The 27,884-nt window shown below is 50.5% G+C and overlaps 5 protein-coding genes and 1 pseudogene across 6 annotated transcripts, besides 1 other annotated feature; 2 read left to right on the plus strand and 4 right to left on the minus strand.

Moving 5' to 3' along the window:
- Positions 1 to 3,092: 3,092 nt before the first annotated feature.
- NCS54_01486000 lies at positions 3,093 to 3,381 on the plus strand (annotated as a pseudogene). Its single transcript has 2 exons — positions 3,093 to 3,162; positions 3,215 to 3,381.
- Positions 3,093 to 3,381: a sequence feature.
- Positions 3,382 to 11,025: 7,644 nt separating this feature from the next.
- On the minus strand, positions 11,026 to 11,520 carry NCS54_01486100 (Hypothetical protein; the record flags this gene model as incomplete). Its single annotated transcript, XM_053159982.1, has 1 exon — positions 11,026 to 11,520. The coding sequence occupies one exon, from the start codon at positions 11,518 to 11,520 to the stop codon at positions 11,026 to 11,028; it is 495 nt and encodes a 164-aa protein (XP_053015957.1).
- A 1,246-nt stretch (positions 11,521 to 12,766) lies between these two features.
- NCS54_01486200 (Hypothetical protein) lies at positions 12,767 to 14,217 on the minus strand (the record flags this gene model as incomplete). Its single annotated transcript, XM_053159983.1, has 8 exons — positions 12,767 to 12,997; positions 13,063 to 13,417; positions 13,473 to 13,529; positions 13,579 to 13,733; positions 13,788 to 13,832; positions 13,896 to 14,007; positions 14,056 to 14,093; positions 14,149 to 14,217. 8 exons carry the CDS (start codon positions 14,215 to 14,217, stop codon positions 12,767 to 12,769), a joined length of 1,062 nt encoding a protein of 353 aa, XP_053015958.1.
- Positions 14,218 to 15,910: 1,693 nt separating this feature from the next.
- On the minus strand, positions 15,911 to 17,316 carry NCS54_01486300 (DAO domain-containing protein; the record flags this gene model as incomplete). The annotated part of the gene is made up of 7 exons (XM_053159984.1): positions 15,911 to 16,097; positions 16,146 to 16,454; positions 16,506 to 16,612; positions 16,687 to 16,846; positions 16,897 to 17,006; positions 17,057 to 17,215; positions 17,266 to 17,316. The coding sequence occupies 7 exons, from the start codon at positions 17,314 to 17,316 to the stop codon at positions 15,911 to 15,913; spliced, it is 1,083 nt and encodes a 360-aa protein (XP_053015959.1).
- Positions 17,317 to 18,075: 759 nt separating this feature from the next.
- On the plus strand, positions 18,076 to 20,009 carry NCS54_01486400 (Hypothetical protein; the record flags this gene model as incomplete). The annotated part of the gene is made up of 10 exons (XM_053159985.1): positions 18,076 to 18,244; positions 18,308 to 18,385; positions 18,436 to 18,560; positions 18,620 to 18,783; positions 18,840 to 18,923; positions 18,973 to 19,149; positions 19,206 to 19,289; positions 19,344 to 19,627; positions 19,677 to 19,779; positions 19,838 to 20,009. 10 exons carry the CDS (start codon positions 18,076 to 18,078, stop codon positions 20,007 to 20,009), a joined length of 1,440 nt encoding a protein of 479 aa, XP_053015960.1.
- A 2,505-nt stretch (positions 20,010 to 22,514) lies between these two features.
- Positions 22,515 to 25,369, minus strand: NCS54_01486500 (Hypothetical protein; the record flags this gene model as incomplete). Its single annotated transcript, XM_053159986.1, has 5 exons — positions 22,515 to 22,745; positions 23,112 to 23,232; positions 23,285 to 23,645; positions 23,712 to 23,949; positions 24,110 to 25,369. 5 exons carry the CDS (start codon positions 25,367 to 25,369, stop codon positions 22,515 to 22,517), a joined length of 2,211 nt encoding a protein of 736 aa, XP_053015961.1.
- Positions 25,370 to 27,884: the final 2,515 nt, after the last annotated feature.

Below are 27,884 nucleotides of genomic sequence, written 5' to 3' on the forward strand. Positions count from 1 at the left end.
CGGGGGCATCTGATAGGTTCGCTAAATCTGGCTGACGACAGGGCCGCAAGAAACATTTTCGTAGCAATCTTGTTGCGAACTAGTTCGCCAGCTGCCTTTTTCTGCAGAGCCTCATCCGTTGCAAGTCAGGGGCCAGGATCTGGGGAGAATATACAAGACATCAAGGACATATGTGACGAAGTGGGCAGGGTCTGGCGGTGTGATGCCCGTGTCTTCTAATGCAGACTGCATGACAGGGGATATAGCCACGCATGCATAAAGTGCAAGAGGAGGTGGAAAGAGGAAACGGGGACAACGAAGCAGGGAGGCTGTGTTGGATGTGTCTTTACTTAAGAGCCACGGGACCCGTATACTGTAGGTACGGTAACTTTCTGTCTTATTCTATCATAATTCGATTCAATGGAAGACCCCGAAACTGTCCCTAAGATCTTTGGTGGGGAGGTTGAGGTCACTGTTGTGGATCCTGTCCCTGTCCTTGATGTTGCGGGAGCCGAATTTCCAGAATGGATCAAACTCGCAGGCCATGATCCGGTCGTCTCTGTTACTGTTCAGCTATCTATCAAGTTAGCGGGTTTATTGGGAAAGGCACCACCCATCCGGAAAAAACCTCTTGGATTGCTTGGTACATGGGCCGAGATCGTTGCAGTTGCCGGCACGCTACCCCTTGACCAACGCAACTGCATCTACCACTGTTTCTCTCAGATCCTCCTGATGATATTGGAATCCATGGCTATCACTACCCCTTCTCTAAGTTCAGGTCCGGTAAGAATGGTTCTTTGACATTTTGGGGATCTTTATTAACCACACAGATCAAGATATTTCTGGTTGTGAGCGCTGACCAGCTGAACAACCATCTGCCTCGTGTCATCTCATCTCAGGCACTCGCATGCGACACCGAGGGCCTTCCGCCAATCTACGTTACACGTGGGCTACTGGGGATCGATGGATTGGTAGAGTGCGTCACTGGAGGGTCGACTCAGATCATGTATCCGCGAGGCGCCGCATCAGTGAAAGTAGGCCGTCGCAGCTCAGTCAGGTGCCTGGCTGTGAGTAAGGACGTGATGATTTGCAGACTCTCTCTCCCTCATACGGAAACACCAACATCCAAAAGCCGGGGCGGGATGCAATCTGATGTGATGGTGTTATTTTGCCCCTTTTCAAGACATCCTGCACTCGCCAGAAGCCCGACTTCAGAGCCCTCAACTATTTTTCCAATGGTAAGCTTTCCCAACACTGTGGTCTCTACATCATAAATGCTCATTGTATTAAAGGGAAACCCTTTATTTCATTCCAGGGAGGCTCTCAGCGAGATATCCGAGAAGAGGCTGAGGACGGAAAGGGAGAGGATCCGGAACGATGATAGGAGGCCAGCTGCAACTCCCGTAAAAGAAACAGCGGTGCAAAAAGATGGGCCCAGGTCGCAGAGTATGGACGTGGCGCTGCCTCTGATGATGCTCCAGAAGAGCGACGAGACGCCGAAGTTTTCATCTTCTCGCCTCTCTGTGCAGATGGCTGAAAGTTCGCCTCTGAGGAGATGAGATCAGGTTCCAAACTCACCATGCATTTTCTCATTGTCAAGCTCCAACCCGGTTCTCTTATGCATGCGAAGCCCATTGCCAAGAACACCATAACCTTCTGCCTTGACTCTTAATACCTAGCTACTGCTCCCGTGAACCTTTTTCTTCTCTGTTATTTGTTCGTGCACGTCACCTAAGTGAAATGGCCCCGCCAGTGGAAGAAGCCGTCATTCTTCTTAACTCTCTTGGTCTTGGCGGTTTTGTCCCTGTTCTTCGTCCTCTATATCACTATCTCACATCACTTGGCATCAACCCCCTTTCCCTCGTCGCTTTGCTTGTCGCGATTTGGAGCATGTGGAAGGCGGCAACTCGATACCTGATGGTTACTGTTGAGTTCTCCTCTGGTGACCTGGTTGGCGTTGTTCAGGACTTGTTGACTGCGAGAGGTATCGCGGGCTACAACATGGTTGCTACGCTCGAACGAAAGTCACAGACTCACGGCGACTAAAAGCTTGGCGAACTTATTACTTTTTCCTGGTGGTCGACCTGGGTGAGTGGCGTCTAAAGTATCATTTGTTTGTCGCTGACTAAGGCAGAGAATGGTATTTTACCCTCTATCAGCAGTTTGGTTGAGGGAAAGTGGTACAATCCTCAAGGTTCAAGCAAAAAAGTCCACCGAGTATTTTAATGATGCTACTGCCGACCGTTTGGTGTACTCTTTATCATGCTTTGGCTACTCAGCTGGTATGTTCTCGCGTGTCAGAATGTGCACTTCATATTAACCAGTAGCCAAGAACCCATCAGGAAAGTTCTGCGAGCTTCAATGGACAATTCTCTGGAGTATAAGAGCGACAAAATCGCTATATAGCTTCCCACGTCACAATCCACGCCTCGATGGCAGAGAAAATCGCTTCGTGCATCTAGAGATGCAAAGGCTCCCGCCATAGATCCCCAAGACCGCCCTTGAGAACGTCTTGGCTTGGCTGGCGAAGGATGATTTGCCCGGGTTGGGGGTGGTGCAGGACTAGAAACTCTGGGTTCCATGGATGATTGGCCGCACCTCTTGTACCTAGTTCGCTTAAGTTGCGCCTATATTAATCTGAAAATCTCTCCTTGCTCTTTTGTTTTCACGTTCTCCCTCTTCGTCTTTCTCAGCCTCCGGCTTGCACGCTGCGCCAGCGGAATCTCGCACCAAACCAACAGAACAGAACTACCCACGATATAATGATGTATCCTAAGAGGACTGATTCATCTTTCGATCATCTGGGGTGTCTAGGATATCCTGCCCCCGAGGCGAAACAACCTTCGGCAATGGGTTCAGGCGAAATGGACTCTCCTGACTGGGATTGGTCGAAGTTGGAAGCTGAAGAAGCGTCGAAGGGAAACCTTATCCAGGGAGATCAAGATCAACCTGGGTATCAAGTAGGGAAACGGACAGGGCAGGGCGCGTTTGGTGTTGTTTACGAAGGGGTCGACTTATCAAGCGGAAGACCGGTGGCTATCAAATTTTGTAAGTTGCCTCCAATTGAAAAGGGTCTTCATCGCAATTTTTTGTGCTGATCTAGACGGGCGTAGGAACCTCTTCACCCCCCTGTACCGCAGCTTCGAGATGAGTATAGGGCTTACAAGAAGCTCGCGGGGTGTGGTATGTGTCCGTTGGGTTTGCTAAGAAAACCAAAGGCTAATGACGCTGTTAGATGGGATCCCCAACGTCCACCATTTTGGCCGGCATTACCTGAATAACATCCTTGTTCTGGACCTGTTGGGAACTAACCTGGAAGACTTATTTGAGAGTTGTGGGCGGAGTTTCACAATCAAGACTATAGTCGGGGTAGGAAAGCAGATGGTACGTTGCACTGCATGATCTTGAGCTGCTCGCTAATACTTGTCTGTGCTCTTAGATATCGAGGCTAGAATCATTGCACGAGAATAACTACATACACCGTGATATTAAGCCGGAGAACTTCCTGACTGGAGGATTGGACGCGACAGACAAAATCTTCCTGATTGACCTTGCCATGGCGAAGGAATACCTGGATAGGAAGTCGAACGAACATATTTCTTATAAGGAAGGCAGATCACTGGTAGGCACACCGCGGTATATGAGCATCAACACACATCTCGGCAGAGAACAATCTCGACGGGATGACCTTGAGGCCCTAGCCTATGTCCTGATCTATTTTCTCAAAGGGCGGCTCCCGTGGCAAGGCATCACTGATGCCGACAAAAAACGAAGATACAAGCTGATCGGAAAGAAGAAGCAGGCAGTAACAGTTGAAGAGCTATGTGAGGGCTGCCCCACTCAAGTCGGCACCTTTCTTCGACATGTTCGCGGCTTGGGGTTTGAGGACCCTCCAGGCTATGGGCATCTGCGGGATCTTCTTTCACAGGCGCTAAAAGACAGCAGGGAAGTAGATAATGGAAGGTACGATTGGGATGAGAAGGCTGGGGAGAAGGTGATTACCTCTTCCCCAAACGCTTATGAAGCAGCCAATATTGGGTCAAAGACACGAGCACCTCAAACCCTGAAGCGTGAGATGACTCTTCTCAGCCCTGAACATTTCCCAAGGCCATTGAAAAAACGATCTCGTGAAACTGTTTCTGCTGCGGCGGCAGATGACGATCATTGGAAGCGATAGAGTCATAGCACTGAAGTGGGATTTGCGTATGCACTTGGGTGATGGATAAATTGAGACTGTGAATAAAGGCAGAATTCAGGCGGCACATATTATATTCAGTACGGACAGTACTTATAGAACCTTATGTTAAATGAAACTGAAAATCAGTGTAAGCTTCAAGAGTTGATCTATCTGAAATCCTAGGCAAATAAATGAATCGATGTTATAGGCTCGTAGATAAGGGTGCGTGGTGATAAGACGTGGTGATCTCGGCCAGATTGGCGTGGCCGAGAACAGCCACGTTATGTTCACGTGACGGGGCCATAAATGCCTTACCCCTGGTTAATTCACTATTTGACAATCAATTGCCAACTGATTGATGTTCTGGGTATCTCCGTGTTATTATGTAAATTATTAATCTCATCCCGCCTTCTATTAACCCGCATTGCCCCTAAGGACGGTGCAAAGTGAGTTGGGTCGGTTATGAACGAAGTGACGCCGACACGGCATCAGTCATTGATCTGGATAAACGTCGCCCCTGTCGCTTCTGATGTTTCTAACCTAGCCCCGGACCGATGCTCTCCAGAAGTGGCCGACGTCTCACCCTTGCTTGACCCTGCAGTCTCGATCTCTCAGAGCCCGTCATGGTTATCCGGCCAGTGGTGGTATGGTCACTAAGAGTTGTGATCCCACTTATGTCAGTTGGTATATCAGCAGTACAGGTCCTACATAGTGCGCGGAACTGTCAACAGAGCAGGGCAATGACTGGCGAGAGTGCTGGGCGGGTGTGGTAGGGCGTGCTTTGCCCAGTTCGGCACGAGCAAAGCCTCAGTCTAGCCGAACGTGGTCCGTTCATGTTACGCCCTCCCCGATTCTCTCCCTCGTATGACGCTAATGGCGACCTGGCTAGGTGATTTGTTAAATGGTAAGCGACCTCTGTGACTGGTCACCACTGTAACAAGTCTCCTTCTACATTGACTTGTACTGAATATCTAGAACTCGCTCAGAAAGTCCAGACACGTGCAATCTAGCGATTCCCTAGTGTGGTGCCAGTTCAGCATCAGTGTGCTGTTTTAGACTCCCAACTTAAGGTCTGAATTGGCTCTTAAAACAATCTGCGCACTGTGCTCAGTCCGTTTTCGCCAGAACTGTATGGTCAAGTTACTGACGCTGGACCTGGTTGAGACAATCCACATAGCCTATCATCAATGCCCTGCTATGTCCAAAAAAGAACCTGCCTGTATTTTATTTATATGCCATGTTTGCACACCGGCAAGCTGATTTTAGGGTGCTCCTTTGAGCAAACAAGACATAATGAAGGGCCTATTAGCTCTGCCGACTGAGGTTCTTCAACATATAGCTTCTTTTTTCTCGCTCCGTGACAAGCATAATTTTCTTGCAACTACAAAGCAAGCCCCAAAAGCCTTTTATAGCAACGCTATTGAGCAACATGACGTCTGGGATAAGATATTCAAGGATACAACCTGGTTAAAGCACATGCTCTCTCAGGGAGTCACGCCTACCCTTATTGGATATGACCTCAAATACATGCAAGAAGACGACAAGTTTAAGTCGGAAAGACTACTTATTGCTTTGACCTTGGCTCGGCCCAGAGGCAATTGTTATAAGGCCGATAAGAGAGAAGTGTTAGCTAGTCTCCGTTCTGATTGCTTCTGCGAGGTTTCCAATGAGGTATACTTCTCAGGATTTGTACTTTACATTGGTTGCCTTTTTAGTAACACTTCTTTGTTTCAAGATTGGGAATGCCTTCTTGAAGAGAAGTCCGATTTCACCCTCGTTCTATACTATGAGCAAAACAAAACACAGACCTTTCCACTAGATATTACTATTAAACCTACTCAAAGGTTCTATATAAATATTAAAGATTACCAGCGGAACTGGGATCTAGGTACTTATCTCCTGAGTGCGCATAGCCCTCCCAAGATGTCACGATGAGGGGTCTGGTCCAATCAGAAGGCGCCAAATAAAGGGTACTTAATTCCTCTCCTAAATTAGGTGGTGATAGAAGTCCCAACAATAATCTGAGTTACAAAGCGCGACATCGCATTGCTTACATCCTTTCGTTGATTGTCGGCGCCGCTGCCCCCTTCTGTTATTACTGACCGGCGCCAACGGCCGCCTCGAGCTCCTCGACCTCGGCTGCCCAAGGCGATAACCCTGACAGGCTACGCAGTCCGATTTTTTCCCTCTTGCGATAAATTCATGCTGTGCAATAGGCGTAAATTCGTCTCCGGTCCGAAACTTTCTCCTTGACTGACTGGTCGTATGGAACGCCTTGAAGAGCTCGTTATGAATGCATCGGCGCCACTCTTTCTGGCTTGTATATCGCTTCCAACTTGGCTGCCCATGGAGTTGAAGAAGGTAACTATTCACAAGGGCCACGTCAAGAAGGAAGGTCCAAGTGAGAGCCTGCCAAGCGCCTCTGCGGATCGAGTGATCATAACCTTGATATGCCCTCATTTGGTCTCCTCGATCCACATGATTCATTTCATCGTTATAGGAAGCAGCTACCGTAGGGATAGATATCAGCTTGACTGGCTCACCGCCAAAGAAATGCTGTATCGGCCGCGCTGTAGCCTTTTTCGTTGATGGTTTCTTCCTCCAACGGTCGGTCCTCTCATCGCCATTGAACACAGTTGATAAGAATAATACGAGGGCATTATCTTTCCAGGCGATTTGATTCACCTGTTAGGTAAGTAGATAAGTTAGTAAGGGAAATATAGCTAGAAGGGTCGAAGCTTCCTACCTGGTTATCAGGGGTAGGTACAACCTTGATCTCATTAAATTGGAAGCCTGATTTACCAGTCTGATCCCTTAACTTAGAGTTTGCGAGCTCTTTGTAAATGCCGCAGTTAGGGCGAGCTGTGCCTGTAGCCCCGTGGCCGTGCTGACGAAGGGAGCGGAAGAGATCCGGTGACGCGAAGAGGTTGTCCACAAAGACGTGATAGATAGCTTTTGGTAGCAAATTTAGCAGGGCAATAACCACGCTCTGGGTCGAATTAAGGGCGATAGCCTGTCCTCCGTTTGTCGTAGCGACCTCAATGACTTCCTCGATCTTATCAGCCTCATTATCCTTCCTCTTTAAGCCGCCTCTCCCTCTGCCTCTGGCCTTGCCCCTGCCTCTCGCTCGTGTTGGTAACTTCTTAGGACGTTCGACGCCGATAGGGCCATATTTCGCGCCGGGTTGGTGCCAAATCCAACGCAAGAAGATACCAAGTTGGGCCACAACCCATACCTTGAACCCTGTGTCAGTAGGCTTGCCCGGTATATATGTGACCTCTGAGTTCCTCCCTGTATAACGGATCATGCCCTCATCTACAGCTAGATGAGAGCCCGGCTCACAGAGCTGCGTTGTAGCTTGTTGTATATGCTCAGACCACGGTTGCGCGCATTGGAAGACCTCAGGGAAGCATTCGTCATCTTCGAGTTTAGTATGGTCAAAAGGGCGAAGGTGGCGGTGAAGGAGTTGAAACCGGTTATATCTCATGAACTTAATGATAGAGTGCTCAGGGCGCTGATCCTGTAGCTCAGGGGTCTTCCAATGGTCCTCAATCGCGATTTCCTTATGTATTCCTAGGTAAATCAGGATTGCAAGCCAGATATATACTTCTGCCGCGGTAGTTGGCTTCCACTCTCGCAGTCGTGAGCCGTCTTTTAGTTCATGGTTAGCGCTATCAATAACGCCTCTCTCTAACAGGCTATCGACCCATTTGTTGGTGTATTGAGCCCAGCTTTCAACTAGGGATAGAGGCACAAAGTATTGGAATAGCTGTAGCGGCCCTTGGGGCAGCTCTTCGACCTTGAGATCGCGCCTTTCTACAGCGAAAGGTTGAAAATTGAAGCCTCGGGTGTCAGAAGGGGGGAAAACGGGGCGCCGGGTGCTGTCGCACTCATGCTCGCGGCGGCTGTTAGCTTCATTGATGAAGCTACGGTCGTCATAGGCATTTATTGCCTCTGCGGGGATTGATTGAGGGCTCATTGACGGCTGCAGAATGATTCATATGATGATTTTAGTGAGAATCATTGATGATGCGTCTTAGGTTCCCCCCATGTACTGGTCATGTGACAGGGGTGGTGTGGGGCGAGGTACATCACGGAGGCTTTCGACAATTGAAGGGATAATAAGCCAGAGCATGTTATCCTCTAAGAAATGTGGCTTTGCCCTTAAGCCCTAGAGCGATCGCGTGTCGAGACATCTTGGGGAGAACCATGGCATCTCCAAGAAAGAACGCCACAGGCTTAACTCGCTCGTCCGTTCTTTACAACTGCCAGACCCTGCCTTCCCCCCCCCGGCGCGCGTCGATGGCTCAAGGCCTCACCCGCATCTTGCCTTGCAGTGTGGTTCGGCATGCAAGCACTGCATGTCTGGTGCCGTGTCAGGCCGACTGGTTCCGCCATACCATCGGGCTCTCAGCTCACGCCGATTCCAAATGTGGGCTATCAGCCAGGCCCTCGTGCTCTCGCCGGCCCCCTGATACAAGCTATCAAGGAAGGAGTAGCTCAGGGTTTCTTCTCGGGGGTTATCCTGGATGGAGTCCCATGGAATAGGTGGCTGGCTGGCTGGCTGTCTAGCTGTGTGTAGTCCTGCTGGAAAAGAAGATCTTGGAACAAGGTAAGCCGAGCAGCATCGAGCACGGAAAGCTGCAGGGTGGCCAGGTTCTGAAGTGGCAGGCGAATTCCCTTGTACATAATATCGAGGCCATCACAGGTGAGAGTGCCAGGAGATGCAGTATTGGCCTTGGCCGCAATTCCATAGCTGCGGAGCCGGAAGATGAACTGCATCGGTGTGGCTTCTGACCCTGGCGTGCTGCTGAGGTGTCGGTTCGATGACATCCTGCGGCAACACTTGGCCTTCACTCTCCCTCATAAAGTGACCGTCCTCGCGGAATCCGACCCGATAATAGTACACGAGCTGCTCCATCCTCCTGAAGTATATCGTTAGCGTTGACTGTTTACTCTTACACCAGTACATACCTATCATAGTATCACATATCACTCGACTCTTTCCCAGTCGGTGATTGAACTCTTTTAGCGGTAATCATACGCTCTTGGCCAGCATTTTTCTCTTCGTTGATGTTGGGTGATGAGCTCTCGCATTCGGACTTCAATACTCCGCACTGCCTTTGCTTGCTCTTGTCGTCTCACTCCAAGGCTTTCCTCATCTAAGGTAGCCTCAGAGTCATCGGCGCCTTCCGAATCCGAATTTGGATCAATGCCTAATTGGTAGCCAGTACGATTTCGACGGTGCCGACGCAAATTTCGCCGGTAGTGCTGGAGAAGTTCGTATTGTTCTAGTGCTTTCCTAAGAAAGACGGCGCACTCGCCGGGCGAATCACTTTCTTCAAACGTCTTAGGAACATATACTCGCCTTTTCGGGCACCATTTCTCGGAATGTATTAGATGATCAGTCGAAGAATTACTGAGTTCCGTTATAGTTATTCTCGGCGTCATAGTGTCCCGAGGTGGAGCAGCCAGCGTTTGCTCCCGAAGGCTAACTAGCCTAGCAAACAACTCATCCTCCGAGATGCGAAGTAGCTGCTGCTCTAGTTGCGCAACGTATGGCATATTGCTATTAGTAAAGTAGCCTAGTGCTAATTACCAACCATTGCTCAGATGATATTTGATGTTAGAGGCTAGCAATAGTTATGTAAGAGAGCCGAGCCGCTACAACTTTGCGTAGTAGGAGCTTAGTCCTCGGTGAAAGCTAGGCCACCATACGAACTCCTTAATTTATTTATCTTTGCGCATAAATCCTTGGCTCTATAGTATAGCAGCATCAATGGCTTCTAAGGAATGACTTTTTCAGCTCTTACCGCCACTACCGAGCGCCGTCTTTCCCTCGAGCGGTCTTAACGGCATAGAAACTTTATTGAAACAACATACAGTATGGCTTATCTTTCCATTCTTTCCGTTCAAACTAGTCATCCTTCCATTCCCAGAGCCATACAAATAGAGCATCGATATTCTTCACCGCCAATCGATATCTATATACAAGCTAGGGCAGACAGTAACGCTCAGCCAGAGCACCACGCACACTATCATAGCAAAGAGGGACCTCGCCTACTAGGGCTACCTCCATATGATCAAGATGCAGTGCGGACCTAATACAGGCAAAGACATCTTTTTGAAAAGCACATAAGCAGAGCTAATAAAGGTGCTTTTCCAGGAGTTATAGACAGTCAGGGACTGAACTAAACTCGATCATCTATTGCCGAGCTTTATCCACCCGAATAAAGTCTATACATACATCTCGAATTTAGCGGTATCGAGCATAATAGGCGGCCTAAATAGGCGGATTATTAAACATCATATAGGCCGCATAGGGTTACTTAAAGGTAAGCGTAGTCCAGTCAACCTTATCAAGAAACCAGGCATAGCCATACGTATCCATGGTATACCGAAATCCGAGACCTTCAACTCATCGAAGTCCATCAGGCTAGTTTAAATCGGGCTAAAGTCGAACGTCTTGCCAACAGCCGCCAGATTTCTATATTAGGGCCTCCGGAGTACGAGAACTAGAGGCATCAGAGAAACATAAGCATAATTCGGGTATGCTCCCATATTACGAAGTGAGGATCCTAAAAGCTATATATCATTTCAAATCCAACACAGAACTTATTAATATTCCATCGCAACCAGCGTAGTACGGTTTCCGTTGAGAAGTTGTAGTATGGGGAGTTCTCGTTGGCTGGTACAATAAAGCATTCATCATGTAGTTGCTAAGAGCGGAACTCCGCGTCGATGGCATCGAATAGATCCTTAGAGACACAGTGCTTTTCCCGAACGCCGAATAACTTTCGTGTTGACCCTGCCAAGGCAAAATGGCAACGAAGCTTCGTATACAGGTATGCCTTCATCATTGCCGCTGGCTAGTGACTGAGGGCACCCCCTACCAGTTCCCAAGTTCGTCGTAGCTTCTTATCCAAGGCGAGTGTCTCGATTGCGGTGTTGGTGAATAGATAGATATTTCCTGCTGCAAAGATATTCTTGACACTGGGGTAGAACTGAGTGTCGAGAAGTCCGGCTGCACGCCGTGAGGATCGCTGACCCGTCTCGATAGTCAGGCTTCCGGTATCATGGAGCATGCTGAAGGGATAGAAAACCTTCTTCTGAGTCTCCTTGGCAGTAGAGACATTTTGTATCAAATGTGCATGCGATCGGAGACAGCACCGTTTATATAAGAGTGTTCCGGCCGGCATGGAGACGAAGCCATCAGCATCAGCATTACCCGTCCGTCCATTGACAGAGGATGCAACCTGAGATGCCTGCTGAGGACAGGTCTCCTTCCCAATATCGAAATAGAAGTCTGCCGTGATATACCTGTCGTCAATCTCATTGACCCAGTGACTCTGGAAGCGTGCCATCATTTGCGCCTAGGTGGTATCCTTTATTAGGGCCTTCAAGTTCTTGGCTTAGAGGAAGATAGTGACGTTGCGGAAGTGCTAAAATCCTGGTTGTTCAACCATATCCAGGATGGAGGCCCAAATGGCTTCCAAAGTCTCGGGAGGGAGGTAATACATGAGCTATTGCTCCCGAGAGACTGGATGCACTCGCTGGGCGAGTGTCTCAACGCAGCGAGCGGTGGCATTACATTTACTATGGTCATAGATCGAGGAGTAGTATTAGACATGGGAACTGCTATAATGCTGATAAGGAACAGGTAGCAACACGCCGTCCATCCATATGCGAAAGTCCCCATCCCGAAGGCGACTAGACTACTACTCTTCGCGGTGTCTTAACAGCACGAACAGCTCGTCGGAAGCAGACTTCCGCCGCCGCCCCTCGAGTCTTCCCACCCCCTCCAGCCCGGAAATCCGACTGGCGCGGTCGCTGCTGATGATGGAGCCACTTGGCCAGGGATGCCTCGGATAGAAAGTGTGTAATTTCATGAGAAAAGTATGGCAGGGGTCAACGCACGGACGGGAAGTGTGTAATTTACTAAATTACAACCTGTCCTTGGCACAGTAGGCAGGCTATGTATGCCTTTTAGTGGAATCAACTAGAATGACTGCGTCGTCAGCCTGTGGCGATAGGTGACGATATTGCTGTGGCAAAATTCTTCCTTTCCAGCAGCTTCCAATAGCTTCCTATTGCCACATATTCAACACGAACCGAGCACTCTATCTCCTGTACATGAGGCTTCTCAACAGCTTCAAGATTAAGAAGCACGACGAGATTGACTGCCACCCCATTACCGGCAACTTGGACCCAACAAGGCTTGTGGCTATGCCTCGTCGCTACAAGGCCCTCTTCACTACAAGAGACCCCAAGGCGCTGCAAGAGGCTATGGTGCAGAGGATTGAGTAGATAGAAAGTGGGATACATGGCTAGGGAGATGGAAGATCTGGGATAGCATAAGATACTTGGTGGTCTCCGGTGTTATGCGGCATTGGCTTATTGCAGTGCCAATATTGAGTTGAGGATTGTGTTCTTTGCTGTTGTGGCTGGCCTCCCTCTGGGAGGAAAAGCCAAGATTAACAGTACTCAGTCGAGAATTGCTGGTGATCTATGCTAACGACTGTTTTGTCTGCATTTACATACAAAACAGAAATAGAGATTGCATAGCCTAGCCTACAAACGTGCCATGCTTGTTGAATGTGACAGGATGAATCAAGCCTTCTTACCCCAGATGACATAGGCCGGAATGTAAAGATGGATAGACGGATCATTAAACTCCTTCCTGACCTTGGCAATGAGCACCTGGATCTCCTCGTTGGTCCAGCCGAGAACACGCGAGAACACGGCAGGCGTGTAGGACTCGGCGCCCTGGATCTGCTGGATGAGCTGGTACTTGCCGAGTTCCTTGAGGCTTGGATCCTTTGGCCATCCGCCAATAGGTATCTACAGCGAGTGATTAGCAGCTGGACCTGACGTTGAAGTTGGAAGAGCCAGTCAAAACCACAAACCTTGAGGATCTCCTGCTGAACGTCTTCGAACCCGGCGTCTTCCATCTTTTGTTTCCACGTCGGAGCACCATCAATAGGCTTGCCAAACTTTTCAATTCCCTTGACCAGCATCCTGCACCAGGACTGGACTTCCTTTGCCTTGTGGGCTGTGTCATCGTCAGAAAGGAAACGCGTGTAAGCACCCTGCATCTCAAAGTAGCCACCCGAGTTCAAATGCTTAAAGGCCTGGGCAAAGAGTCGATCGTCGTCGGCTATGCAACCTTCTAGTTCGCGGCCGTGGATAAAGTCAAATGGCCTTGAGTATGACCATTCGGCCTCGAAATCATCGACCTCAAAGAGACAGTTTGGGGGGGTCCTGCAATACGGGTAAGTTGAGGGTCTGGCACTGAAGAATTGCAAGAGATGCATACCATCCAGGCTGAATGGGGCTCAGATCAGTCCCAATCACTTCTGCGGAAGGGTGTTCACTATTCAACCGTCAGATATACCCGGTCAGCCGATATCATAAAGTCTTACTCTGCAAAGTCCATAGCCCAGATTCCAGTACCAGTGCCCAGGTCAAGCACGCGACGGGGATCCTTAATTGGAGAACGGTGGGGTTCACCTTTGAGAGCCAGGTTGCAAACGTGGTGCAGCAGGTCCATTCGGCCTTGCTCCTCCTCGTCATTGGGCTGCCACGTCTCAGCTTTCTTTCCGCCATGTTGTCAAGTAGATGTAATACATACCACCAGATAGGTACCTTCACGGAATGCATGGTAGCGACGTCCATTCTACAGCAGAGTTACTGCCTATTAGTACCAAACATCTTGTCCTTCACGAGCCTCGTATCTAACACCAGCAGGTGAACGCCGGTCAGGCACAAGTTCGAATTTCACAGAGCCAGCGACGTACTTGTAGTTAAGAACACTCGAGGCTAAGGATGTCTTGAAGCTCCCTGAGCCTACTCTATAGAAATGGTCAGAAGATGCACTGCTGCATGAGGTCAAGACGTACGAGGAGGCGTAGACAGAATCATCGTCCCGGTGAGTGTCCTGGGGCACGTCAACACAAGTCACATGTCTTGATCCAAAGCAGTCCGATGCTCACATCCACCTGCAGAGGGTTGTCAGCGAGTGCCTCCTGCAACTGCGCCGCCTGTGCGTCTTCTGGACACATGGTTGGAGGAATACGCGATGTTGCGAGAAGCAAGTTGGGAATGCAGGCGGGAATTTTACTCAGTGCATCTTCCCCCACCCCTCGGTTACTGCTGTCATCTGACCCAGAGCGACCTGGCCATAATAAATAACGCATCAGGCCATGCATAAAATGGTTTGGAGAAAGGGCCAACAGCCAACAGCCAAGGCTTGTCGAGCCAATGAGGTGAGACAGAAGCCTGCGAACCGAGACACGGGTTGCCATAACATTCCTACTGTGCCAATTGCCACCGATATCGACGAGAGCGAGTTTTTCAACGAACGTAGAGTCTGTGACCCCGCCGTAACGCTTAAGAGAGCCGCTGAGGCCAGCGTTCTAAGCTTGCGTAAGAGCCACTGAGCCAGAAGCCTGTTTAGCCCGCGGAAGTGTTGAAGTATAAGCCTCAACAGTCTTCCGGGGGTAACCCATTTTTGTTTCGTCAGTCACAGGCAAAGATAACGATGATCCTTCCGTTCCTATGCGTGGTCGACTTCCCTATAACAAAGGCGTACCCTCGTGGCAAGGCCCAATTGTTCATAGCCTGATGTAGAGCATCTCGAGTTGAGTAAATGCCTTCAGGAGGCAAGCAATCGGGAGGGAATTGGTCCATCTTGGAATTTGTTGCATTCTAGATCTTTGGATTTGGATGTAGATAGATTCCCCGCCCTGATTCCGGCTTTGAAAGGTTTCTCGCAGTCGCCCCAGTAGTGGGTCCGGGGGCTCCCTAGCTTCACATTCCACAAGGTCAACCACGGATCCAGATGAAGGGGCCCTCAGCTTTGGTGCAGTGGAAAGCGCCGCATGAGTAGACACAAAGGTCGTAGGTAATGGAGGGGAAGCGTGTATACTGCAGAGTACTGCTTCTATGCGCAGTGGCGCCGATGCTACACTAGTCGATCTAGACGAGTCGTGCTTGAGATCTGTAGGGTGCGTCCATGTGTGCGTCTCGAGAGCTCGATGGCGACAAGTATTTAAGGCGGCCGATCTCCTACCCAACGTACTTGTACAGGATTCACTCAAATCCCTCTCAAACCACTCCAGCGCCTCAACACACCCTCCTCGGAAGAAAGCACCCTCCATATCTTTTCAGAATGGTTCGCCTCGCCATCTCAGTCCTGGCCATCTTGGCATCGCTACGCTCATTGCGGGCTTCCCCTGGTTTCGAAAAGACGACGGACCGCCGCCAAAAAACGCAAGCAACCGCAGATATCCGGAAAGACATTGGAGAAGTCGTCAATAAGCCAGACAAATACAGTGACCCCCGCCGTGTTGGCAATTAAGGGAGAATCCCGAGAGCTCTTGGCGGCGAGGGTGTGGGACTAGATGATTGTGACAAGGAAGCATGGAAGCAAGTCTCCCCAAGGGGAGAGATGTGCTTGGTGCTAGTGAGACGATAAGACAGCGGGGCTTTGTGGATTCGTATCTTCATTCTCGCACAAAGGATATTGAGTTGTAGCTTCCATCACGCCAAAGTGGCAATCAGCCAGACCGTCTGACAGCCGTTCTGATATCTTCTCGATCTTTTTTGTTATTCTTTCCGCCAGCGGGTAAACCAGAGAGAGAACATTATCGTGCAGCCTGGTGGGTAAGTATGAATCAAGGTACGTTGCTCTGAATATTGTTGTCTTCTGCCTAAGCGGCCTTGCAAGCACAAAAATTCGTCCAGCCCCAAGACTTACAGTCGTGCATCAAGTTTCCAGCCTGGCATCTCTGCAAGATCTTTGGCTGGAGCTGCACGTCGAGACTTGAGCGCGTCGCCCCCGGGCCTCCACCTCCAAGACTCGGCAAGCTGCTGCGGCAGTGTACCTTCCAGTAACTCGACAACATGCTTCCCAATGTTGGGCAGCAGTTTGAAGGTGTGACTACAGAAGAAAGTTAGAAAAGTAGTCATAGTTGCTGCGTAAACGTACCCGCTGTCTCCCGTCGCCAGAATCAGGTTCTTCCACTTGGGATGCTCGCAGATGAGAAGGTTGGCATCAGCAGTGTCTGTACACCAACACATGGCACGATCTACGATCTTCCTGTCTCGAAGATCTGGCAAGAACCGACCCATGGCCTTTCGAATGCTTGCCTCAGAGGCGTCCGGGTAGCTATCGATGGGATGGCTGGCGTGAGACCGAGGAACCGAGATGAGCTTGGGATGTGCGGCGCCAAAAGGCTGATGTTTCTTGAAGTGAGTGAATCCTGGAAACTCATCGCAGATCTTGACGATACCATCTCTGTAGGAATCTTCTTAGCATGTGTTTTCAGCGTTTGGCGGCGCGACTTACTCGTTGGGCTCAAAGAAGAATCCGTACTCGCCATCGTACACGACGGGAATGTTCTTGTATTGAGCTGCCTCCTCAGGGGTCAACTGGATATGGGCCAAGACCCAGGCCTAGTGCCAGACCAGTCAACACCGACGTTGGAAACCTCCTGATAAGAGGACACAGGTTATATGACTGCACTGACCTTGGACATACACTGATCCTCTACATCTACCAGCGACGGCGTCCACGTCCCAGCGGCCAGAATGATCCTATCAGCATAATATTGAGTGCCATCGACAGTCTCAACGCCAATACATGTCGATCCGTGGGCGGCGAAGAGAGGTTGCTTGAAAGTACCGGCCCTAGGACGGTGTAAGCGCAAAATACAGTCGCGACGATGACACAAACCTACCCTCCAAACCCGAATTGTACGCCTTGGCTTTTGAGAAAGCGCCCGATTGCGTTGATGGCCTTGGCCGCAGCGAGCCATCCGCCGTCAGTGGTGAACAAGCCCTTCCATCCCTGTACTAGTCTGTCAGCCTTGATCGTTCAAAATCTTCAAGGCATTTTACCTTTACATGCTCCTTTGTGAACCAGGGCATTTTCGCCAAAAGTTCATCCTCGCTCTCAAGCCAGGTATTGGCCTTGTCCAGGTCAACACCTGCGTCGATGAGAGTCTGGTGGTTTCTTCTGAGATTCGCAATACCCTCTTTGGATGAGGAGCAGTCAATCTGACGAGTTGTTAATCCGAATTCGACTTGAGATTTGCCCAACAGCTTACCATGCCGACATTGTGGAAGAAGGACTTGAACAATGGGTCGTTCCTCCACATGTCCAACGCCTCAAGCAACAGCTACAAATCAGGCTTGTTGCGTAGTCGAATGCTCATGATCTTGTTCAAGTCGAACCCAGCCGATTGTGCTGAAGGGATCGGGTAAACATCCAGGACGGTGATGTTTGAGGGCGAGTATCCAGAGCGTATAAGGTGCAGTGCCGTGGAGGAGCCCATGGTGCCGCCTCCACCGACAATCACCACCTTTGTCGTGTCTCGTGATGGCGTCATTTGTCGTTCTGTTAATCTCCGAAGTGTCTGGGCGCAAAGCTAAAGGCAATCAAGGATCGGGTCGAGGCTGGCAGGGACTTGTCCAGCAATTAAGGCGACAACAAGCCCCGCAATCCCAGCTCCAAGCGACGTTGAGGCGATTCAACGATCTTGCTCTTTCTGATATATTCCGATCAGCAGGTCGGCTGACAAACTCGGGAGTTGCGGGGAGAAACTCGCCAAACCCCATGGGGAGAAGGATAGAAATCTCCGTGTTCTTGAAGCCCATTGGCTCAAGACGACGTGATGGGCTATCTAACAGTTGATTTCCCCGCTGGCTGCTCGCTTGGACCTTCATGCTCTGACTCGCTCGCTCCACCCAAGATAACCCTCATGGCCACTCGCCTGGACCTTCCACTCTCGAGAGGGGTTATCTCGACAGGGTCGTTGTACATGTATTCGGATGTGTATAAAGAGACATCTTGTACAATCTCCCTTCTGTCATTGAAACCTATAACTGTACATACTTGCAATAACAACTCATCCACAATGGCCAACTCAATGACTACAGTCTCTGGTCTCCCTGACCATGGAACGGCAACCGCTGAAGAGATTTCCATTCCTCGGTGGAAACGAGTATGGCAGCACAGTCTGACGCAGATGATGCTGCTGAGCATCCAGGCATTCTGCGGACCAGCCATGTCAGATGCGATTGCAGGTGAGTGGCATCTATACCGAATTTCATCCTCGAGTGCCACCGGCTAATGCGAACATGTTCTAGGCCTTGGCGGCGGCGGCCTTGCGACTCCTCGAGTGTCGAACATCGCTACTGCTCTGAGATATGCCATGCTCGCTTGCAGTACGTATCCAGGCGCAGGGAGTTCTCACTTGGCTAACAATGGCCATCAGCCTGCTTCATGGGAGGCCCCATCGTGAACAAGCTTGGCGTCAAGTGGGCTCTAGTCATCGGTTCCATGTCCTTCCCCGTCCAAGGATCCGCCTACTACTGCAACAGCAAGTTTGGCAACCAATGGGTGAGCGAGCTTGATTTTATTCTTCAGGGCCGATGCACTGACAAGACTCGAATCATTAGTATCTCATTCTGAGCGGTGTAATCGGCGGCATTGGCACTGGATGTTGGTACGTGGCTGAGGCCGGTGCAATCATGACGCTTGCACCGTCTGGTGCGCGTGGCAAGTATCTCGCTCTCTGGATCGTGTCTCGGAATCTCGGCCAGCTTGTTGGCGGTGCAATCAAGTAAGTATCTTGAAGCTTGGCGTGTATGGCTTTGGCTAACAATATTCTTTTCCAAGCCTGTCAAAGAACCACGAGAAAGGTGTCAGCGGTGGAGTAACGCCCGACACATACATCGCCTTCTTGATTATTGAGTGCATGGCGTGAGTATATTTCCATCCTGAATCTTTGTCTCGGCTGATCGGGTCCTAGTCTGCCATTCGCCTTCATGATCACGCCGTTTGAACGCGTCATTCGATCTGATGGCACGCACATCGTCACTGCTGAGGCTCTCTCCACCAAGCAGGAGGTCAGGCGGATTGCAAAGACCATGACCTCGAGGCTCATCGTGCTCTCGTCTCTCTGGGCACTCTGGTCCTTCTTCTACAGGTACCATGAAGCTCTGCCGACCCCATGACAGGCATTAGAAACTAACAAAGGGACAGCGGCTCTTGGTCCACATATCTGGGAATCTACTTTTCAGTCCGTGCCCGCGCCCTTTCATCGCTAATCTCGCCATTCTTCTGCATGTAAGTCCAGGCTCTTCCTTGTTCTCTGCCGACTGCCTACTAACACCTCTTCAGTGTCGGCTGCTTCGGCCTTGGATTCATCCTCGACGCCAAGTACCTTTCACAACGCCGCCGCGCCCAGGTCGGTCTCTATACCGTGGTAATTCTCAACATCGGCGTCTACATTTGGTCGATTATCATGCAGGTCAGATTTCGGCGCAATGATCCAGGTGCTATCGACTGGGACCACAGTCTATACGCTTCCTCCTTCCTGCCCTACTTCTTTATCCAGACCACCGGTCCGTTGTCCCAGTCATATATGTACTGGCTTCTGTCTTCGTTTGCAATGAATGCTCAAGGTAAGTTTATCATGTGTGCCACTGGTTCCAGCGCTAACGGCCATGCCAGAAAACGTCCGCAACGGAGCTGCCTTTAGGTGCATTGAGGCTATTGGCCAAGCCATCGCCTATGGTATGAACACTCAGACAAAGAGCGACCCACTAATTGGGTTGTAAGTTCTCCCCTTTGGTATACACTCATGAAAGGGTACTTTCTGACAGCTCCTTTAGCTGCGTGACATTTGCCCTGCTTGGTGCTGCTCTTCTCCCAATGATCATGCTGGTAAATACAACGCCCGACAGGATCCCCGCAGATGAGATCGCCGAGCAACAGTTGAATGCACTGGGAGAGAAGACTAGGGATATAGAGACAGTTCACCCGGATGTCGAGAGCAAGAGTTAAAGGGAGCAGATATCCAAATTACCGACTTGGCTACTTAGCACATATTCATACCTAGGTAGCTTATCCCAGCGCACCTAGGCAAGTATGGAGTAGATAGTGAGAAGGGACTCTATAAAAACTTTAATCTTGGATCTTTTTCTTATTTCTTCAGATAACATTTTTATTCTAGTATAAGAACAACCACAAGGATTTGCTCAAAATAGTCTCAGCGGTGTGCTAATATGCGTCCCTGAAAACTCGTGCTTCCTTGATTAGGTATCTATTGACCAACTCATCGGTATTCATAATGAAGCGAGACAGGAAGCTTGGTTATAGTCACCACCTGCAATGCAGCAGGAGGCTCTTTTCTGAGGGCGAATCGATAATACAGGTCATCTGGTCGGGCCTAAGCGATCTCCGTGGTCTGCCCACCACAACTTCATGCTGGCATGGTATGCCGGGTAAGCATATCACCTCACAATTGAGGAAACGTATAGCCAATGATTGCCCATTCGGTCCCCTCGTTTCGAGTTGCTCACCTGCATTCATCAGTCTGTCACAAGTGCCACTGCACAGATGATGGCCCTGTGCATCCGCTACGTGGTCAGCTGCCCGCCATTCAGCCCCTGTGTAGCGTGTGCTAATCTGCCTTGCTTACCCCTTGGACGGGGCTGTTGTGGCTGCAGTCGGTCAAGCAAGCCGTTTTTGGGCCTTCAACAGGGTTTGCATCGAAACCGAAAATGGCAATTGACCGGGACTGTTTTCTCTTTTCCCGAAGGAGGAATAATGTATGTCATCATCCCCATCAACGACCCTAACCCCCACTCCACGGCGAAGCCATGCCTTGAAAACTTTGGAAACTGGGTAAATGGCAGTGGACCGATGCTACGAATGTGGGAGCGATGATCCAAACCAAGGCTATTTTTAGCTTCTGTCTTTCCAGGAGAAACAGCAGGCATCTAGGCCGTGTTGAATTTGATCATCTGCTTATAGGGTCATCATCCAGTACTTTCTCTTCCTTTTTAAAACGAAGCCGATCAAGCCGCTTCCTAATTATTTGCGGCGACAGGGAATTAGTACCTTAAGCCATGGAAGCTGGGGAAGGTGGACGGGCCGAGTTTTCTTATGTTCGGACCCAATACGGAGTACAACGTCCGTGGAGCGTGCACGAACCAGAAAATTGTATTGGGTGCCAACATTAGTGGTAATTGGTACAGTAGGGTTGCTATTCTTTTAGCAGAGAGAAGGATAGCAGTTGGCCGCTCAAGACTTATTCATCGATCAATCATCGGCACCGAGCTTGAGGCGGATGTTGTTTCCGAGGAGAAAAGCCCTGTCGACGGTTTCCCTGCTTGTATTCCTCGCGTTAGAGGACATGCCAACTTGGTGGGACGGATGCACTTTTTTATTGATCCGAATGATGCTGTTTTCCCGGGGTTTCTCTGATGATAGAAGATGGGCTATCCTCGAATATGGTACTTGCCGTATTTTTCTTGATGGATAAAGTTGTGTGAGCATTAGACCCAAGGGAGATCAAGCAATGCATTTGGGCAAGATTACATGTTGCCATCTCGCTGCAATGACACGAGTTCTGCCATATGCAAAGGCTGTGTCGATGTGGCGGTAACCGCACTGCAGAGCCCATTGGACTGCGTGCTCTACCTCACCACGCTTGGACTGCCACGTCCCAAGCCCTAGGGCGGGCATCGAGTCGCCCGTGTCGAGGGTGTACCTCTTGCTGTCCTGGTTAGTTGATATGCCATTCCCAAGATGTAGTTCCACTGACGATGTGTTTTGTAGGCTTGCCATGGCCAGTAACGTCGGAGACTGAATGGAAAGCGAATGAAGATGGGAAGAAAAGAGAAAACCCTGTAGCTTACACCCGTATTTATAGTTTAGTAATATTTTTACGGTGTATGCTCTGTAACTCCTCCGTCTCTGTATTGTGCTGCGGGGATATAGCCTCCAGGCGCTGACACGCTTGGCTCACAAGAAGAAGGTCCAGCCGAGAAAGACCCAAGAACAGCATGTATGTGGGGCTGGTTCATAAGGGAGGCACTAGTGTATTTGAGGGAATTATTCGCACTGAAATTTCTCAATATGGATATGACAATATGGTCGAGAAAGGCCCGGCACCGATGGTTGTGCCTACGTGTGCCCATCTCGCGCATCTGGTCTGAGAGTTCCAGCAACTTAAGTTGACAGCTCACTGTACTAAGATATTAATGTGATAGCGGAGCTTTGAGAAACTGCGGTCTGTTCTCTCAGGAGTAGGAATATTTACAAGAACACACTGAAGGTGGTTTATTAGAATCATTCGTCTGATAGGCATCTATCCCGAAAGCTCAAAGCGTGATTCATTTTGACCCCCGTTCATGATCAGGGCCTAAAGGAAACTAAAATGCACCAAACAATACGATATCACTCGGTCAGTACCATCTCCAACTTCCTCCAGGAACTGGGTTCGGGTCGATAACTAGCTTTGAGCTTTCGGGATAGATGCCTATCAGGCGCGCTTGGCTTAATCTAGCACCTGTTTCCGCCGGCTTTGCACCTGGTCGCCTCCTTAAAGACCTTGTCTATCTCCGGATTGTCCCTCAGACTAACCATACCACCCACCGGGACGTCTCTGTACTTCTTTAGCTCCTCCTGCACTCTCTTCTGCGCTTCCTCTTTCTCAGCTTGTTGCCGTGCCTCTTCGGCCTCCACCTTTCTAAGCAACTCCTCTTCTTCTGCTTTTCTCTTGGCTTCCTCCTCCTATTATCATTCTTTGGTCTCATTTGTCTCGGGGTGATCAGATCTCGCATAAATGGACTTAGCATCTGATGCTTCCTCTTCATCAAAATCAGGTTCGTCGGTTGATCCCAGGTCAGGTAAAGCAAAGAGAGCCAGCTGTTCTTGGTGTCGACCGACAAGGCTCTGATATTGTCGAGCTGAGTTCAGGTTCACACCACAAATAGGACAAGAAATACCAGACCGGATGTCCAAGGGCTGCTCACTGAGGCTTATCATAGTAGCTAGCTCCTGTGGTGTGCCTGCTCCTGCGTGGCTCTGGGACACATGTCTCATGCACTCTGAGTCCGAAGGAAAGGTTAGGTGGCAGGAAAATGGACATGGATATACCTTCCAGTGATTTTGCTTGACGTGGTCCATCCATTGGTGCCGCCAGGAAAACTTCTTCTCCAGGTTCATGCAATCTTTATCCAGGCAGATATATGGCCGGAGATCTCCAAAGACGTGCTTCCTGCGGTCGGTTAGCTTAGACTACCTAGCCCAAAGACGTCCTATTAACTTACTTCCAGGTGGATCTATCTGTTACAGCAATGATAGTGAAGCAAAAAGGACACTCAAAAGGACCTTTGGAGGCTTCTGTCGGCAGTGGCGGGACGTGTCGTTGCTCAGTATCTGCTGCAGACGTTGCATACGAGGTCTGAGAGACTCCAGCGTCGGAATAGTTGTCTTCAAGAACAGGCAACCGGGAAATCTGGCCAGTTCTACTCTTATCCTTAAGGTGCTCCGGTAGTGATGATGCAATTGTCTCAGCATCTCCAAGATAGTGATAGTCAAGGCCATGTGAGAGTTTCAGGCGATGAGCCTCTCTGTACTTGAAGAATTGGCGTCGTCGACTTATCGCCTTGCCCAGTCGTTCTGCCAGACCTGGATCAATCGATTTGAACTTCGAATAGACATGTTCAATGTTGAATGGTTCGTATTAGGACGTGCCTATCGAATGTGATTCGACGAAGCGATCGTGAGGTGCGGGATTTCGGATGGCCACACTTAGGCTCAGAAGACAGTCGACGACGTCTGCAACGTCCATAGAAATTTGCTCGAGCTCCGTATCAGGCGAGTCACTGTCTTCGACATCTTGATCCAAGAAAACACCCCCGTCACTACTAATCTGGTCCCAAGGTGATGAGACAATATTGCAGGAGTGGAAGATGATGTGTTCTTCAAAGGTCTAAGTTACATATATCTGAGAGGAGCACAGCTCCTCACTTAGTATCCACATCCCAGCCATCAGCAGATCGGACCATCTTAGTCATACGGTCTCAACACTTTGGTAGAGTCCGGACGTTGCTGTATAGACTTGTACCGGCCTGAGCATGCCGCTCGCATACTGTTTGGATGCTAGACTCCGCTTCAGCCACTGCCGTCGACACTGTTCGAAAGGCGCCGGTGATCGCCTGTGCCCCTGTTTTCTGTGCCCTGTTGAGCCAGGTTAGTTCTCTTTCTCCGCGTGCATGCGACCACACGACAGAAGCGTAGTCCATGGCCGGAGCAACGGTGGCGACGAAGAGCTGTCTGGCAGTGTGCGGTGGAAGCATCTTGAGTCTCCTCAGACACATAGCTGCCGAGAGACCTTTGGAGGCGGCCTCGGCTATATGTTGCTTGAACCTGAGCTTCGTGTCCATAACCACTCCCAAGATCTTGACCTTCTGCTTCGGCTTGACTTCCTCACCCTTGATCATGAACGGCGCATCACTGGTGCGTTCAGCGACGCGTGTGAAGTGGATGATAGCCGTCTTGTCGCATTCAAACGTCGCTCCACTGCGTCTCTCCCACGCTAGTGCTCGGTCAATGATGGCCTGTATGCCATCCCTGTTCGCCTCCGCCGTCGGCCCTGTGACCCAGGCTGAGTAGTCGTCAACGAACGCGATCGAGCCGCCTTTCGAGTCGATCCTGCTCTGCACTAGGTCTGCGTTGAAGAAGAGGAAGAGCACAGGCGACAGTGGCGACCCTTGCGGAAGGCCGGCCTGTGGCAGCTCCCGTCGCTCAGAAGTGTAGCCGTTCACGACGTTGGTGGCCGTGCGGTTTGAGCAAAACGCATCTATCCACTTCACAAGCCCCTTGGGGATGCCTCTTGCTTCGAGGCTTTGCAGTAATCTGTCCTTGAACACTCCGTTGTAGGCACCCTTGACGTCGAAGCTAACCAGACTGACCACTTGGCGGTTCCGCCATGCTTTGTAGACCGGTTCCTGGAAGAGCAGCAGTGCCTGCTCTGCCGACCGCCGTTTTCTCGCCCCAAAATGGTTTGTGGGTAAGAGTCTGAACCTCTCGACGACGTACGAAATTCTGTCAGCTACTACTGCTTCGGGGATCTTGCCCAGCGTCGACAAAAGCGAGATCGGCCTCCATGCCTTTGCGATCCTGTAGTTTCCCTTGTCCGGTTTCTTGAGCGGAATGATCTTGGCGCTCCTCCACTGGTCCGGTAGTTGTCCTTCGCCCAGTGAAGTGTGGAACAGATGCATAACGCGCTCCTTCACCACCGGCCACAGCTGTTTCCACACCATCGCCGGCAGCCCGTCTTCCCCGGGCGCTTTCCACGCCTTGGCTTCCATGATCTTCTCCTCCACTTCCTCCATCGTCAAGTTCGGCATGGCCACTTCTCTCCGCCGCGGTCGCGGGCCTTCGTCTTCTATAGTTGCCGGCAGCGGTGGGAAGAATGCACTGAGCAATTCTTCCACCTGCTCGGCCTTGTCTTGCGTCGTCGTCCCGTATCACGACACCATCAAAAGGCAGAAGAAGGCCCATTGGGATGATTTCCTCGCAGACGGGACCAGCATCTGGCAAGCCGCCACGTACCTCAAACCCGGAGGTGGGATGGCCAGTGACAAGATTCCCCCATTGAAAAGAGCGGACTCCTTGGCTGCTTCCTTGGCTCTGTTTTCTAGGTTGTCGATCCGGTGGCCTACACGGCGCTGGGACCTCGCCGGGTTCCTCCAGAACGTATACGCCCTTCGAAGCCTCGTAAGATCTGTTGTCAACCATCTCTTCGCGTACGGCGATGGTTTAGCCCGTGGAACCAGTTCGTGGACCGCATCGAGAACCACCTCCATCAGCGTGGCGTCTGTGCCTGAACTCCGCCGTTCCACGGAAGTGGTGCGAGCTTGTCTTTCACCCTCTCCCTGATCGCATTCTACGGTGCGTTCTTGAAAAGTAATCTTGGCTCAACCGTCCTTTCAGGCGTCGAGAGGTCAAACTCTGTTCGGATTGCCCTGTGATCTGACCCGTGTTCGGTCGGGTGGATGCCGCAGTGGACCACCTCTTCTGCCAACTCGGACCATGCAAGCATCAGGTCGATCGTGCTTTCGCAATCTGGCCATTCCCAAGTCTTCGTCCCTCGCGGGAGAAGACTGAGTAGGCCATGTTCGTCCATGAGGTCGATGATCGGGCCCGCCTCGCCTTGCCTCCTGCCTGTCACCTCATCGCCTCCCCAGAGTTGGTCATGTCGGTTGAAGTCGCCTGCCAGAACGACATCCGTTCTTCTGCCGGTGCCGTTGCGGAAGTCCACTATCGTCGTGTGCAGTTGTCTCACGACCGTGCGTAAAGCATTCTCGTCCCTCCCTTCCACGTACACAGATACCACCAAGACTTCCCGGTCAGGCAACCGGAGTATTGCTCCGGTTAGGTCAGCCGAGGGTATCGGCACCTGTTCCGCTTCTAGATCACTACGGATCCAGAGCATGCTGCGAACCGCCCATTGCATCTCGTGTCTCTTTGTCGGTAGGAATCTCGTCCAGTTTCTGTGATTGTTCGGTACTGTCACCAACGCTCCATCAATGCTCAAAGCGTATGGTTCCGCTACCGCCAGCACCGGATAGTCCCGCAAGTCTCTGTCGTTCATCATGCTCAGCTGTACCACATCCCTCTTCCGCACGTTGAGCTGGAAGATTTTCAGATTAGTGCACATCACCATGTAGTTGCCGCACTCGGCAGTGTCGGCTGAACGACTCGTGTGGTGTCAACCTAGCACTGATACACGAATGCAGACATTGAAGTAAAAGATCAGTGTGTAAATTGTATTGCTCCTCCCCCCATATCTAAGGAGCGACGAAGGTTGGTCACTTATACTTGTGTTCAATCTGTTGATCTCATAGGCAGCAGGCTGCTGCCTGATGCTAGTTGAGGTCGTTCATGTTCATCGTGATCCTTGCCTAATTTTGACCTCATTCCAACAACCTGATCTTGACAAGTTTCCTCCAACAGTAAGTGAAGGTCTCCAGAGCTTGACAGATAGCGACCAACCATGCCCTAGTAATGAAGACTGGTGGCATGGAAGACCCAAACTCCTGGTTCAATGTCTTGACCAAGGCTATCCAACCTCTTCTAGGCAACTGGGTTACTATCTAAGCCGGTATATACAAGAACAAGCTTGAAGATAAGTGCCGAACGGCGAGATGTCCTCCACTCCGAAGAAAGGCGCTCAAGGATTATGAAAGGAGCCTTCGGTCCGACCTTCGCCACAGAGCAAGAACTATCCACATACCCAGATGCGCAAACACAGAAGAAAGTGTCAAGCGTGGGGCCCCATGCGCAGAGCAGCGATGGCAAGCGCCAAAGCAAATCAAGCACCATCGTCAAGGTGAAAGCATCTTGCCTCTTCCAACGACGCCAATACTATCTGCAAGGCATGCGATGGCAATTACGAAGTGGCTAAGTGCTATTGTGCTTTTCCAGATACCGCACCAGAGTACTTCAAGGAATGAAAGATAATCCGCGATGCATTCAAACAACAACTCAGAGTCGACCCGTCCCTGAAGGAAAAGATGCACCGGCCCAAGAAGGCCTGTCACATCGTATGTCTAAGGCCGCTCTGACACACGGGCTGTGTGACCTACCGTATCGGACGTAGATGAAACAGATCGTGCGGCACCCCCGTCACAGCTGACGAATACGACCCTATCCAATGAAGATTAAAACAGACCAACTTCAGTCATTCATTTAGTTGGAAACCAAGAGCTTCAACGCACAGTCAGAATCCCCCGTCAATCGTGACAAGGCCGGTCGATTTGAAGAGACCGAGTGACTGGGACCCGGCGTTGGGGAGTATGCTGCAAGCTTTGTGATTGCCTCCAATTCGGCATTCTCCATCACCTAATACCCACTGAAGAA

The sequence above is a fragment of the Fusarium falciforme genome, chromosome 13, assembly GCF_026873545.1.
Source record: "Fusarium falciforme chromosome 13, complete sequence".
Taxonomy (NCBI): Eukaryota; Fungi; Ascomycota; class Sordariomycetes; order Hypocreales; family Nectriaceae; genus Fusarium; species Fusarium falciforme.